Source organism: Gymnogyps californianus, chromosome 26, assembly GCF_018139145.2.
Source record: "Gymnogyps californianus isolate 813 chromosome 26, ASM1813914v2, whole genome shotgun sequence".
NCBI classification, from domain to species: domain Eukaryota; kingdom Metazoa; phylum Chordata; class Aves; order Accipitriformes; family Cathartidae; genus Gymnogyps; species Gymnogyps californianus.
This window is the reverse complement of record NC_059496.1, coordinates 1,073,832-1,088,805: the sequence shown is the minus strand read 5'-3', so window position 1 is coordinate 1,088,805 and position 14,974 is coordinate 1,073,832. Positions and strand designations below refer to the sequence as shown.

The following is a 14,974-nucleotide window of genomic DNA, read 5'->3' as shown; positions in this document are numbered from 1 at the left end:
CTTTTGTGTTAGGAGCAGTTTAACCTGGAAAAATTCAAACACCAGGACTGGCCCCTGCCCCCACTGTTCCCATGAACCCACTGCTGCACAGCAGGGCTGACTCCTCGGCAGCCACTGGGCAAAGGCCCTCCTCCCCACAGCACACTCAGCCAACACTAACCAGAGCTCGAGCCACAGAGCTGAAGGTCTCCTAGAAAACAAAAAGGGTGGGTGTGTAGCTGAGGGGTGGGGGTGGGTCCATGAAGGGGAGTCCAAGAGAAATGGCTTTGCTTTTGCTCAGAGAAGTCTACCCTAACTTGTCACTGTCTTTTCCTCCTTCGACAGTGCCCCACGCTCAGAGAAAGCTAATGTCCAATGGCAGCTCCATCACCGAGTTCCTCCTCCTGGCATTCGCAGACACACGGGAGCTGCAGCTCTTGCACTTCTGGCTCTTCCTGGGCATCTACCTGGCTGCCCTCCTGGGCAATGGCCTCATCATCACCGCCGTAGCCTGTGACCACCGCCTCTACACCCCCATGTACTTCTTCCTCCTCAACCTCTCCCTCCTTGACCTGGGCTCAATCTCCAACACTGCTCCTCAAAGCCATGGCCAATTCCCTCTGGGACACCAGGGCCATCTCCTACTTGGGATGTGCTGCACAGTCTTTTCTCTTTGTCTTCTTGATGGTCAGCAGAGTATTTCTTCTCACTGTCATGTCCTACAACCACTACGTTGCCATCTGCAAACCCCTGCACTATGGGACCCTCCTGGGCAGCAGGGCTTGTGTCCACATGGCAGCAGCTGCCTGGGGCAGTGGGTTTCTCCGTACGCTGTGCTGCACACTGTCATACATTTTCCTACCACTCTGCCAAGGCAATGCCCTTAACCAGTTCTTCTGTGAAATCCCCCAGATCCTCAAGCTCTCCTGCTCACACTCCTACCTCAGGAAAGCTGGGCTGCTTCTCTTTGGTTTTTCTTTATCTTCAGGGTGCTTTGTTTTCATTCTGCTGTCCTATGTGCAGATCTTCAGGGCTGTGCTGAGGATCCATCTAAGCACGGACAGCACAAAGCCTTTTCCATGTGCCTTCCTCACATGGCTGTGGTCTCCCTGGTTTTGATCACTGCCATGTTTGCCTACCTGAAGCCCCCCTCCATCTTTTCACCAGCTCTGGACCTGGTGCTGGCAGTGCTGTACTCGGTGGTACCTCCAGCAGTGAACCCCCTCATCTACAGCATGAGGAACAAGGAGCTCACAGACACCCTGAAGAAACTGATTCAATTATTCTTCTGTCAGCAGCAGTAAGCTGCATGTGTCTCTTCACAAGTGATTTCCAATGTACCTCAAGAACCTCCTGTGCTTTGGGCATTTTATCTGTGATAACCAAGTTTATCCAGGAATGTCTGCATCCACACCACTTCTCCAGGGGCATGAACCAGCCTGTCTGACCCAGAGGCCTTTGTACGTGTGTCTGGCACTATGGTACAGCTGGCCTCCCGTCTCACATCTCTGCAATAAAAGGGTAATTTCCTCAGGGCCGGTGTCTGGAGGTTGGGCTCTTCTTCCAAAGCTGAAAGTGAAGGACAGGCTGCAGAAACTTCCACTTACAAAGCTGTACTGCTGTGCTCAAGTTCTCCGTGGGCTGAGGGACGGAGAGCATGGGGCCATGTGTTTGGGAATGGACGTGGGCTGAGCCTTCACCTGTACATGCCCAGTGCCCCGGGAGGTGCTGAATGATCAGCAGGGATCTGCCTGGGATTGTTTCCTTGTGGGTTTTGGGCACCACCACCCACTTGCCCTGCAGACCAGCACAGCCAGCTCAGGGCCCTGGGGAGAGTGGCCACTCCTCCCAGTCAAGGGGAGAGGTAACTCCCCTGGTCTGAGTGGCCACACTCCTGCTAATTAAGGACTGTATGCAGCTGGCCTTATTCGTGGTCAACATGCTCTACTGGCTCCTACAGCATCCCTTGTAGCAACTATGGCCTTCTCCTCAGGGTCACTCCTCAGCCGGTCAGCTCCAAGCTTGCCCTGATACACGGAGCTATTCTGCCCTGATGCAGGACTGGCCACTTCTCCTTGTAAAACCTGGTGAGGTTTCTGTTGGCCAAATCCCAGAGTTTCTCAAGGTCCCATGAATGGAAGCTTCATTGTGTCAGCTCTTAATGTGTGTCTGTAGGTGCTCACCCTGTCCTGTGGTGCCTCTAACAAGATGACAGCAGGAGGAATTGCAGGACATGACGGGATAATAAACTAGTTTAATGGATTTGCTGACCAAAGTCAGAATTCCCAATGCAGCCATCTCAGAAACACCAACAGAGGGCACGAGGCAAGCAAAGCCAGGGCCAGTGGGTAAAGGGAAACCAGAGGTGGGTTTCTTGTGTGAGAGGTTTGAGGATGACCAAAGGGAAGAACTTGGGAGGGGGGAAACAGGGAAAAAGAAAGTCGGAGGTGAAGCAAGGGTACAAGCAGGGCTGTTTGTGGCCACCTTTCAAGTAGCCTCAATCTGAGCAGGGAAATCAGTATGCCTGGGCACACCTCTGATGTGCCTGTACAGGAATGCACACAGCTTGGGGAGCAAACACTCTCACTTAGATTTCAGAAACACGGTCAGATAGCTCACATCACTGGAGTGTGGCCATGGATGGAGGCTGCCTCTTTAGGAAGGATGGGGAAGGTCAGAGAGGAGGGAAAGTTGCAAGCAGCAGGAAAGCATGGAGCTCTGCCTAGTGACAGGTGATGAGCCAGATGAGAGCTGATGGGTCAGGATTAGTGGGCAGACCAATGTGGGTGATGTTGTAGTTGGTATCTGCTATGGACCAACCATATTAGGAAGAAGCAACAGATGAGGCCTTCTTCAGACAAGCACAAGAAGCTTCTCATTTGCAGGCCCTGGTCCTCATGGGGGACCTTCCCCAGCTGGGCATCTGCCTGAGGGGCAGCACAGCAGGGCACAAGACACTCAGGAGGTTTCTGGAGGGCACCAAGAACCTCCTGAGCATTCAGAGAGGGTGCTGGGAAAGCCAAAGCCCATCCCGCGTTCCATCGGGTAATTCAATCTGGATGTGAATGGCATCAAGAGAGGATTCAACAATGATGCCAGCAGTAAAAGGAAGGCTTGGGAAAATGTAGGCCTGCTGCTAGATGGGGCAGGGACCCTGGTGACAGAGAGCACAGAAAGGGCCAAGGTCCTCCACGCCTTCTTCCTCTCTGAGTTTACAGGTAAGACCAACCTTCAGGAATCCCAGGCCCCCAAGACCAGAGGCAAGGAGCAAGGAAGACCTGCCCTTCGTGCAGGAGTCTCAGGAACTTAGGGAACATCTAAGCAAACTGCACGTGCATAAGTCCTTGGGACCTGAGGGGATGCACTCATGAGTGCTGAGGAAGCCAGCTGATGTCATTGTAAGGCCACTTGAAATCCTGTTGAAAGGTCAGGGTGATTTGGTGAGGTTCCTGAGGACTGGAAGACAGCAAATGGAAATCCTCTCTTGAAGCAGGGCAAGAAGGAGGATGCGGGGAGCTGTCAGCCTGTCTCCCATTATACCCCTATAGACAAGCTGAGCAAGTATGGACTAGATAAGTGGAAAATGAGGTGAATTGAAAACTGACTGAATGGCTGATCCCAGAAGGTTTTGTCCAGTGGCACAAAGTCCACCTGGAGGATAGTCACCAGTGGTGTAACCCAAGGGTTGATACTGGGTCCCATTCTATTCAACCTTTCATGACAGTCCTGGATGATGGGACTGAGGGCATCCTGAGCAAGCTTGTGGATGATAGAAAATTGGGAGGTGTGCTGGTCTTGGACGGCATAGAGTTAGTTTTCTTCATAGTAGCTAGTATGGGGCCATGTTTTGGATTTGTGCGGAAAACAGTGTTGCTAACACAGGGATGTTTTAGTCACTGCTGACAAGTGCTTACACAGAGTCAAGGCCTTTTCTGCCTCTCACACCAACCCACCAGTGAGTAGGCTGGGCATGCAGAAGAAGTTGGGAGGGGACACAGCTGGGACAGCTGAGCCCAACTGACCAAAGGGATATGCCATACTCTATGACGTCATGCTCAGCATAGAAAGCTGAGGGAAGAAGAAGGAAGGGGGGGACGTTTGGAGTGATGGTGTTTGTCTTCCCAAGTAACCATTATGCATGATGGAGGCCTGCTTTCCTGGAGATGGCTGAACACCTGCCTGCCAATGGGAAGTAGTGAATGAATTCCTTGTTTTGCTTTGCTTGCGTGCACGGCTTTTCCTTTACCTGTTAAACTGTCTTTATCTCAGCCCACGAGTTTTCTCACTTTTACTCTTCCAATTCTCTCCCCCATCCCAACGGGGGGGAGGGAGCAAGCGGCTGTGTGGTGCTTAGTTGCCGGCTGGGGTTAAACCACAACAGGAGGAGTGGCTGACACACCAGCTGGTTGCCACTGCTGCTCTGAAGGACCTGGGCAGGCTGGAGAACTGGGCAGAGAGGAACCTCATGAAGTTCAAGCAAGGGAAACACAAAGTCCTGCCCCTGGGCAGGAAATAACCCCACGGACCAGTACAGGCTGGGGGCTGACTGGCTGGAAAGCAGGTTTGGAGAGAAGGACCAGGGAGCCCTGGAGGGCAGCAAGCTGCCCATGAGCCAGCAGTGTGGCTGTGTGGCAAAGCAGGCCTACAGCCCCCTGGGCTCCATTCAGGAGCGGTTTGCCAGCAGGTCGAGAGAGGTGATCCTTCCCCTCTAGTCAGCACTGGGGAAGCCCCATCTGGAGTGCTGTGTCCAGTGCTGGGCTGCCCCACTACAAGAGAGACATGGCCTTACTGCAGCGAGTCCAGCAAAGGGCCACAAAGATTCTGAAGTCACACAAGCATCCTTCAGGAGGAGAGCCTGAGAGAGCTGGGACTTTTTAGCCTGCAGAAGGGAAGGCTCATGGGGATCTTATCAATGTGTATCAGTACCTGATGGGAGGGAATGAAGAAGAGGGAGCCACAATCTTCTCCCTGCTGCACAGTGACAGACAATGGGTAGAAACTGAAGCACAATGACCTCCATCTGAATACAATAAAACACTTCTCTACTGGGAGGGTGGTTGATCACTGGAACAGGTTGCCCAGAGAGGTTGTGGAGTCTCCATCCATGGAAATATTCAAAACCCAGCTGGATCCTGTACTGGGAAACCCGCTCTAGCTGATCCTGCTTGAGCAGTGGGGACTCGACTAGGCGATCTCCAGACATACCACCAAGAAGGGTCAGAAGGGACCCATGGAGGTGTCTAGTGCTACTTATCTGCTCTGAGCAGGGAGAACATGTCAGCTAGAATGCATTGGTCAGTGCTTTCTCCAGTTGAGTTTTGAAAACCTCTGGGCCCTGCAGCCAGTACTAATCAACTATCAAGGTGATTTTTTTTCCCGTTAAACCTCATTTGAAATTTCCCTTCCTGCTTCTTGTCCTCATTGTCCCTTGATGTGGCCTCACCAGGATCCCCTGTGAATGCAGCCAGCATGTGGTGGCCAGCTCCAAGAAGAGATGCAGAGGCTCATCAAAGGCCATGTTGAGATGCCAAGCACCTAACATCGAGGAACTATGGCGGTAGCTGTGGGCTGACAACGGGGCAGAGTTGCACGCAGAAGGGGTGAGCAGAGAAGAGTGCATTCAGGGGTGGGGAAACATCCTCCTGGCAGAGTTCCCGCGACAGACCTCAGTGCCCCGTTCCCCTGTGGCCGTCTGGCTTTGACTGCTCGCCCCAGCACCCGACCCCTTCCCTGCCTTGGCCATGGCCCATGTGAGGCTTTGCAGACAGCCCTGCTCTGGGGTCTGCCAGGCTCTGGGCATGTCTGAGCCCATGCAGGTCTGGGTGTTTCCCGAGTGCACACACTGAGCCCAGCAAGAGGACGGGGCTGGTCATATTTCAAAGATCAGCCCTCAGCTGGACCATGGTGAATGGCCAGGGCTGGAAATGGCTGCTAGGGGGAACTACGACTGGGGGTGACTTTGGGGTAAGGACAGCGCATGGGGTGGAGGAGGCTGTGTCAAGGACATGTGCTGGGCACAGAGACTGAGGGACAGCAGCAAACTCACAGGGCTGCTGAGTCATGTTTCATTCTATGCAAGCCCTGACGCAGGGTCCCAGCCTCCCTTTCGATGCCACCCTTGAGGAGGGGCGATGGCACTAAGAGATGGGTAGTTGTGAGCACCAGCCCTTCTTCATCCACTACCCAGGCCTGGTGGAGCACCAGGACAGCGAGGACCTCTGCCTCTGCACCATGAACGTGCTTTAGGGCACCCACAGTCTGGGCATTGTCTTGGATTAGATGAACACTGGTATTTTTGTCTCTGAGGCAATTTCCAGCCTAGGTCATCTCTGTTCTGAGCTCTCCCTAACCCTCTGCTGATCTACCTGGCTGTTCCTGGCCCCTTCCCCATCATCCCTGCAGGGCCCCGAGCTGGCGGTGCTGCTCTGCAGAGCCATTTGGCTGTGGTGCCTGGGGTCACAGGGTGACTCCACACTGGCCTTGCTGGTCAGGGTGGGAAGCAGCTCCAGCTGGATGGGAGCACTGCTGCTAGTTTCCCCAGTGCACTGGGAGAATCCCAGTTTATTACAGAGAGGCTATGGGGAGTCAGCTCCGCCCCAGTGTTAGACACACTCTTACACAGGCTCCAGGTGAAACAGAGCAGGTTCATGCCTCTGGACAAGTGAGACAAATCCAAACATTTGTCTGCGAACATGATCACCACAAGTAACAATACTGATAAAGCTAATGCTAATGAGACTGGTAACAGTAACGATGATACATCAAAGCACCCATTTGGGATGGGGTATCCTGGGAGTTGTTTGTGGAGAGGGATGGGGAGTTTATCACTATTGTTTGCAACAGGTAAATTACCTTTTATGTAAGCCCTTTCCTAACGGCATCCTTGAGCTCCTGGTTCCTCATGCTGTAGGTGAGGGGTTCACTGCTGGAAGCACCACCGAGTGCAGCACTGCCAGCACCAGATCCAGGGATGGGTAGGAGATGGAGGTGGACTTCAGGTGCTGAGAAACAGGGAGACCACGGCCAGGTGAGGAGGCACATGGAAAAGGCTTTGTGCCGTCCCTGCTCGGAGGGGATCCTCAGCACAGTAGTGCAGATTTTCACACGAGACCCAGGAGGGTCCCGTAGTGGGTTTTTTGAGAAGGGTTGTGCCGTCTTGAAGCACACGGAGTCGGGGAAAGTTCTTAGCTCAGGCACAAACACTGAAGCTCTGACACCACAGGGACCCATTATCTGACCACGGCGCAAAAGAAGCATTTTTACCTCACCACGTGCCTTCCTTGTGCTTATTTGGTTCATTGCCCTGGAACACGCCAGGAGCACAGGCACCACCGGTACTGCAGGTAAGACGTGAGCAATGCCCTGCCCACCCGCTGCCAGCTGCCTGAGGGGCCATTTGCCCCGGAAGTCACTCCCCTCTACTGGTCACGTGCCTTGTGGGGATTGCCTGGAAGGAGCGGCCCCCTTCTGCTTTACCTTTTTGCCAGCGTCAAACCCAGGTGTTCTCAGGAAGACCTGTGACTGGCTGGCAAAAGGAGCCTCCCCTCCCCGTGCACCCAGAAGCACATCAGCAAAGGAAGCCCCCTGTCATTACGTACAGGGAGGCCGCCACTTTTCGCAGCCTCATTCCCCACATGTTTTCATGCTGCATCGTGGTTGGGTGGCAGCCATTTTTTGACACCATCATACCCACATGTTCTCATGCAGCCCTGTGACTGGCTGCCTGCCTGCTTTGGACAAGGAAGTGCTCAGATATAAAAATATATACTTATGAGATATACATTTTTTAAAAAAATATATATGAGTGTACAAATATGTATAAATAGATTTTTATTTATTTATTAGTAGATATGATATTTTAAATATATATCTTTCTATACACATATGTACATGTATATGTTTATATATCTTTATAAACGTATATCTATGTATTTTTATATATATATAAACATTTATAAAGCCAGAGAAATGAAATGTATATAGCCATTATCACAAAGGTATAAAATGGATGAAACCTTCTTTAATGAGAGCTAATGAATGAAGAATTAGAGTTTAAATGTGAATAGAAAGAAAAGTACAAGGGTGGGTCGAGGTCCCCCACTTTACCAGGCTGCAGAAGAAGCCCAGACATGTCTGGGTTGGGGGGAACTTCAAGACGGTGGGAACATGCCCCAGGGCTATGGCCCCCTCCCAGGAGGCCAACAAGGGCCCTCCACACAAATTTTGTTAACAGACAAAGAAGAGCCCAATCCTGGGAAGTGGCCTAGGAGGCCCCAACATCCCAGACCAGCTCAGCAGGATGGCCACGCAGGGTTACTGGGGTAGCCTCTGAGCTTTTCTCAGTGCTGCAAGACTCAGGCAATGCTGTCTGCCAACATGGAAAACCAGGACAAAATGCCAACTTCAGAAAAATATGTGCATGGGGACAGTATGGAAAAGACCCAAAGAGGATCTCAAAAAGACCACGTGAACCAGAATAAACAGCCAGTGAGCCCATGAACTGCAAAGTGGATTTTGAGGTGCCAAACAGAGAGGTAGGGTGGTAGTGGGGAACTCCCTTTCCCCATGGGTGTGAGGGATCTCACAGCTACCTGCAAGACCACTGTGTGGTGCAGAGTGGTGCTATTTAGACTTCCTTGTCCTTAGGTTGATAACCTGATGGAATGTTTCAAAAAGCTCTGGCTGAGTGAGTGAGGGGAGAAGTCAGGAGTGTGCTGGCACTTGTCCAGGTCCACCTGAGCCACACCAGCCAAAGCCAGTGTGCTGTGTGTATGTCATGTGAAAGGATGGGGAAGGGGGTGGGGGTGGTGGATGTAATGTACATTTGTATTGAATACTGTAGGACCTGAGCAGGATGCAACTGGTGTGGAAGAAGGGGTGGAGATTGTACTGGGTGTGGCTGGGACGGAGTTAATTTTCTTGTTAGCAGCCACTATGGTGCTGTGCTTTGCCTTGGTAGCCAAAACAGTGTTGAGAACACACTGACATTGGAGCTGTTGCTGAGCAGTGCTTGCACAGTGTCAAGGCCTTCTCTCTTTCTCACTCGGCTCCCACAGCGAGAAGGCTGGGGGTGGCAAGAGGCTGGGAGGGGACAAAGCCAGGACAGCTGACCCCAGCGGACCAAAGGGATATTCCACACCATATGACGTCATGGTCAGCAGTAAAACTGGGGAGGGGTGTGTGTTCTTTGCTCAGAGACTGGCTTGGCATCAATCTCCTGCTGTGAGTGATTACTTCTCCACTTATTAAACTGTCTTTATCTTGACCCATGAGACTTTTTTCCTGGCTTTTGCCCTTCCAGTTCCCTCCCCCATCCCGCAGGTGGGGAGTGAGCAAGTGACTGGGTGGGGGCTGCCACATGGGGTCACCCCACCACACGAGCACAGAGCAAATAGGTTGGTATGTGCTTGTGAGGTCACTGGTGCCTGAGGAGATCATAGGCTGGGAGCTGGCACATGGCCTGTGGAAGTGTTGTGAGATTGCTGATAGTTGAATAGCTGACAGGCCAAGAGCATGCACATGGCTTGTGTTGGAGCTTGTGAGGTCACTTGTGCCTTGATATCTCATAGGTGAGCAGATAGCAGCTAGGTGGATATGTGGTGGTCCGGTCACTGGTGCCTGAGTAGCTGATAGGCAGAGGGAGACACATGGCTTGGGCATGTACTATGTACTTGTGATGTCACTCTTGACTGAATAGCTGATAGGCCTTGATCAGGAGCATGGCCCTTATAGGTGCTCGTGAGGTCACCGGAGGCAGAGTACCTCAACAGCAAGGACATGGCAAATGGGTGTATAGGTTCCTGTGAGGTCACTGGTGCCTGAGAAGCTGATAGGGCAGGAGCAGGCATCTGACACTGTACTGGTTTTAGATGGGATAGAATTAACTTTTGATTTAGTGAAATCGCGAGCGAGCAACTAGGGCAGAAGCATGCACATAGCTTGTGTAGGTGCTTCTGATGTCACCAAGTCAATATTTAGACCACAAGCAAATACGGCTTTTTGGAAGAACCATCGTTAGCAGCAGTCCATACACCGCACACACATGTGTGACAGTGTAAGTCATTAGCACACAGCAGTGGCCGTAGGAGGGTATGAGGTCACGTCACCGATGACACCCCATGGCTGTGGGGCTCGGTGCAGAGTGGCTGTGTGCTGTCAGAAGGGCATGACAAGGGACGGGAGCTGCCCGGCCCCATGTCTGTGAGGCTGAAGGAGCAGCCCCTGCAGCCCTGACTGGAGCAGTCGGGGTGGGGGTGGCTCAGGGCACCGCAGGGATGTGCCTGGGCACAGTGCCAGGAGGAAACCACAGGCTTCCTGCCCAGGCGCTGTGGGGGGAGCACGGGGCGCACTGCAAGACCACGTGGGCTGTGGTTTGTGCACCTGCAGGCTGCAAGCTCCCGAGCCACCCGCGGGGAATAACGGCCCCTCAGTGACATGCCAAGAGGCAGGGATACATCTGAGCCTCTGGGCTGCGTGTCTGCTGCCAGGGCAGGGACATGTCCCAGCTCCAGCTCATTTCAAGGGACCTTCCATGGGGCTCTCCAGGGAGGAAACGGCAAGCTAAGCATCTCCTGGGATGGGGCTCTGGCCTGAGCTAAGGCCCTTTCCCAGCTGCTAATCCCAGCACAGCAGGATCTGAAGCAGGGGCAGGGGCTATTTCCTTCCCTTCCTGACACAGCTCCTGGTGCAGTCCCAGCCCTGTGGTTCCCATGGCACAGGGACGGCTGGACACTCGCACCTTGGGCTGTTGGATGTGCCCGGTATAGGAGATACTCAGTGCTCCTGGTCCACACAGCAGGGTTCAAGGCGTGAAAAATCCGTTTTCCCCCACTACAGCCGGCCCTGTTCTATGACGCACCGCCACCACAGTGACGTGACACCTGCAGTGGAGCCATCCCTCATATATGGTCACGAATGGCGCTGGAGAAGTTCATTGGAGGGCTGGGCTGTGTCGGAGGGGAGATAGATCCCGATAATGTCTAAAAAGGTGCTGCTGCTTTCGATTGGCTCCTCCTGTAGCTGAGCTGGCATCTGCAGAGATATATTGCCCTCTCGTCATCATTGTCCCCATGAGTCCACAGGAGCTGTGGCAGGGAGTGTGGCGCAGCAGGGATGTGCTGGCAGGGCAGGAGGCTCAGGATGGGCCGAGAGGGAGTCCTGTCCCCTCCGATGCTGTGGCTGCTGCTCTGGGTACAGCTGTGCAGGGGTAAGTGCTGACTGCCTTGCCCACAGCCCAGGGCCAGGGGCTACCAGGGTGGTCATCAGGAATCGCCTGGGAATGGGGTTTCTTTGCAGGTGCTACTGAGACGAGGGGCAGAAGGGGCTCAAGTCCATGGAGCCTGTGCCTTTCCCTGTGCCCATGTGGGTGGAGAGAGTATCTCCTTTTCCAGGGCTCCAGTGTTTAGGACAGCCTGTGCCTGGCTGCATTCATAGACGGCCTGTCGTGGGGTACCCTTTTGGGACCCCCTGTTGCCCAGCACTGTGCCTCTGGAGCCAGTGGTGGCCTAGCTGGTGATGGCAGCCCCCAGAGATCCCCAGAGCACTGCCAACCTCTGGGGTAGCCTGGAGGGTTTGTGTGCTGCTCACTGCCCCCTTATCCAGGGAGCCCTGACCCCATGAGGGCAGTGTGTACCCCACAGAGAGACTGATGCCAAGGGCGAGGAGAGGACATGGGCTGGGGAATCCTCGGATTTGTCTCGGTGCTCCCTGGGAACTCAAAAAGCCAGTGGGGTGGGTTTGGATGGTGGTGGGGCAGGTGGTTTGCACAGGAAGCTGCAGGCCTGGGTACACAGGGCTGTTGAGGGGGTGCTGGGCTGGGGAGGAACGGGTGCCCAGTGCAGGGCTGGGCAGATATGGGTGGGGGGCATGTGGCCATTGGGGTAGAAAGAGGTGCCTTGTGCAGTGGGATGGCATGTGATGCCCAGAAGGGACCGCCACACTGCACTGGGGACAGCCTAGAGGGGAGTGGGCTCCCACCCCATTACCTCTGACTCGGCCCAGGAAGGGGTTTCCCCCAGACCTGCAGTGCTGGGGCTTGGCGCTCTCCTGACCCGCCTCATGTTGATGTTCAAGGTGCTGCGGAGGTGAGGCTGGCGAATGGTGGCAGGCGCTGTGCTGGGAGAGTGGAGGTGAAACAGGGGCCAGTGGGGGACCGTGTGTGATGACTACTGGGGCATGGACGATGCGGTGGTTTGTAAGCAGCTGGACTGTGGGTCTGCTGTTGGAGCTCCTCAGTAGCACACTTTGGGCAAGGATCTGGCCCCATTTGGATGGATGATGTTGGCTGTAATGGCACCGAGTCTGCCCTGTCTGACTGCAAACACGCAGGATGGGGTGAAAAAACTGTGGTCATGGTGAGGATGCTGGAGTGATGTTCAGGTAAGGGGTCAGTCTTTTGCCTAGCTTTGGGGCTGGGACGGGGGAAGGGACCTGGTGTGCCCTCAGGGAGCAACAAGCAGATGCTGGAGCAGGGCCCGGTGGCCAAGCACACTGCCAAGCTGGGACTGTCATTGCTGATGTAACCAGTTCCCCAGGGAAAGCCAGGGGAGCCTACCCCAGGTGAACTAACTCTGCCACACTGTCTCAGCCCCACCTCAGTCGTGTCTTGGGCTGCAGATGAATCCTCCATCCCTGACCCAGGGTGTCCATTGGGCTCATCAACCTCCACCCATTCTGCCAGTTCCCAGCCAACAATGCTGAGGGTCCCTTGCTGGAAACACCAGGTGGGACTTGCAGGCACCCAGGTCTTGGAGGACTGGTGAGATGGCTGGTCATGCTGGGTTATTCCCCTCACAGATATGAGTACCTCGACTGAATTGAAGGGCTTTTCAGAGAGGATGAGTGCTGGGCCCTGGGCAAAGGAGCAGGGTGGCCACAAAGCCCTTCGCTGCCTGTCCCCAGGGCTCAGCTGTGTGGTCCAGCAGTGCGAGGCCTCAGGGCTTGGTGGCTGCTTCACCCTGGCTGCTCCCTCCCATCACCACAGTCACAGGCTGGCAGTGGGAAATCCCTGGGGCTGTGACAGCCCCGCGGGACATGACCCTGTGCAGGCAGCACTGACCCACTGCCCAATCTCTCCTGCCTGCCCACTCTCCCACACTGCCCTGACACGGGGACTTTGGCAGCACTTCCTGATCCTCATCGTGCCTGCTGTTACCCTAGTCTGGCATGGGCCAGGGGGCATGCAAGTCTCCAGCCCTCTGTCCGGCCATTGGCTGGGTGTGCATCTCTGGGCAGAGCGTGTGTCCCTGGCTGAGGACACCCCTCCAAACAGGTCGGAGGGGTCTGGACAGGCACCAGCCATGATAACACTGCACCATTTCTGTGCTCTGTGACATCTCCCACCTAAAAGGAACCTCCCAATCTCCAGGAACAGCCCTGGGATCAGGGTGCCTTCTGGTTGCCTCAGGGTGATGGTCCTGCCTGGCCTGAAGCTCTGCAGGGGCTGAGCAGGCTGCAGCAGTCAGTATCATCTGGGCCACTTCTCCTGGACCCAACTGCTCCCACCACTGCGGTGCTGGGGGAACCATGCCGGCAGCACAGGGGACCTTGTGTGGGAGCAGTTTGTCTGAGCAGTACCTGTGGCTGTGAGTCTGCAACAGACACATACCCTCGAGTGCTGTGATGGTGTAGAGAAGGGGTGCAGGGGGCCTGGATGTGTTTGTGTCACCAACACTCCCCCAACAGCTTCCTCTGGGATGTGCAATGGGCAGTTTGGTCACAGCTTGCTTGGAGGTGATGCAGGATGTGGCATTTATGCCAGAGGGCTCTGGGAACTGCCAGGTGTTTGGTTTTTTCCAGGATTTGTCCGTCTGGTGGAAGGGAAGAGCCGTGCTCAGGACGTGTGGAGATCCATGACGGGGACCAGTGGAAAACTGTCTGTGCTTCACACTTTGGTGCCAAAGCTGCTGACGTGGTCTGCAGGGAGTTGCAGTGCGGCAGAGCCCTGCCTGTCGCTGAGGCAGCTCACTTTGGAGAAGGGGTCAGTGCCACGTGGGATGGAGAGCTGCAGTGTGTGGGGAATGAATCCCTCCTCATCTCCTGCCCAGGGGTCCTCCAGGGAGCAGCCCTGCACCCACGCGAACAGCGCTGTTGTCACCTGCACACGTAAGGACTCAGGGAGGGCGTTGAACACTGGGTGAGCTCCAGCCTGAGGGGAGGCAGGTTGTGGGTGTGGGGACAAGGGAAGTGGGTGTCTGTTCCCACAGGCTGGCAGAGAGGTGACCTTCCTGGGGGATCCTAGACAAGGGCAGGGCTGGGCTGATGCCAGGACAAGGAGGGGGCATGGTTGGGAGGGCTCACTGGGATCATTGTGTTGTTCCGCAGGGGACACAGCAAGACCTGAAGGCAGAGGATAAGCTGGGAGGAGCCCGGGGCAGGCTGTGGTCCAGGGCAGCTGGGGGCCCTGGGGAGAAGCAGCAGTGTGTGCTGGGGGAGCCCTGGGGGGCAGGTCTCTTCTCAGGGTGCTGGGTGGGGAGGAGCAGGTGCCCTAGGTGGGCATGGGCCAGGGGCAGGTGGCAGCTGGCCGTTGGGGTAGAAGGAGGTGCCAAAGGCTGTGGGGCCACAAATGACCCAGCAGGGCCACAACTGCACACCCCCAGCCTTGCACAGCCCGTGGGGATAGAAGGGAGCCCTGCACTGCCCCGGGGACAGCCTGGAGGGGAGTGGGCTCCCACCCTGGCACCTCTGACTCCACCGGGCAGGGGTTCCCCCAGACCCCCAGGCTGGGGCTCGCGCTGTTCTGACTGTCCTGTGTCAGTGTTTGAAGGTGCTGTGGAGGTGAGGCTGGCGGATGGTGGCAAACGCTGTGCTGGGAGAGTGGAGGTGAAACAACAGGGCCAGTGGGGCACCGTGTGTGGTACTACTGGGACATGGACGATGCCAGTGGTTTGTAAGCAGCTGGACTGTGGGTCTGCTGTTGAAGCTCCCAGTACGGACACTTTGGGCCAGGATCTGGCCCCATTTGGATGGATGATGTTGGCTGTAATGGCACCGAGTC

General features: G+C 55.1%; 1 protein-coding gene across 1 annotated transcript in view; it reads left to right on the top strand.

Moving 5' to 3' along the window:
• The first annotated feature begins 6,671 nt into the window (after positions 1 to 6,671).
• Positions 6,672 to 14,974, top strand: part of LOC127025958 (scavenger receptor cysteine-rich type 1 protein M130-like) — a 76,983-nt gene continuing 68,680 nt past the window's right edge. Inside the window, 2 exon segments of the mRNA XM_050911104.1 lie at positions 6,672 to 6,720; positions 14,735 to 14,828. Coding sequence (XP_050767061.1) covers positions 6,672 to 6,720; positions 14,735 to 14,828 — 143 coding nt within the window.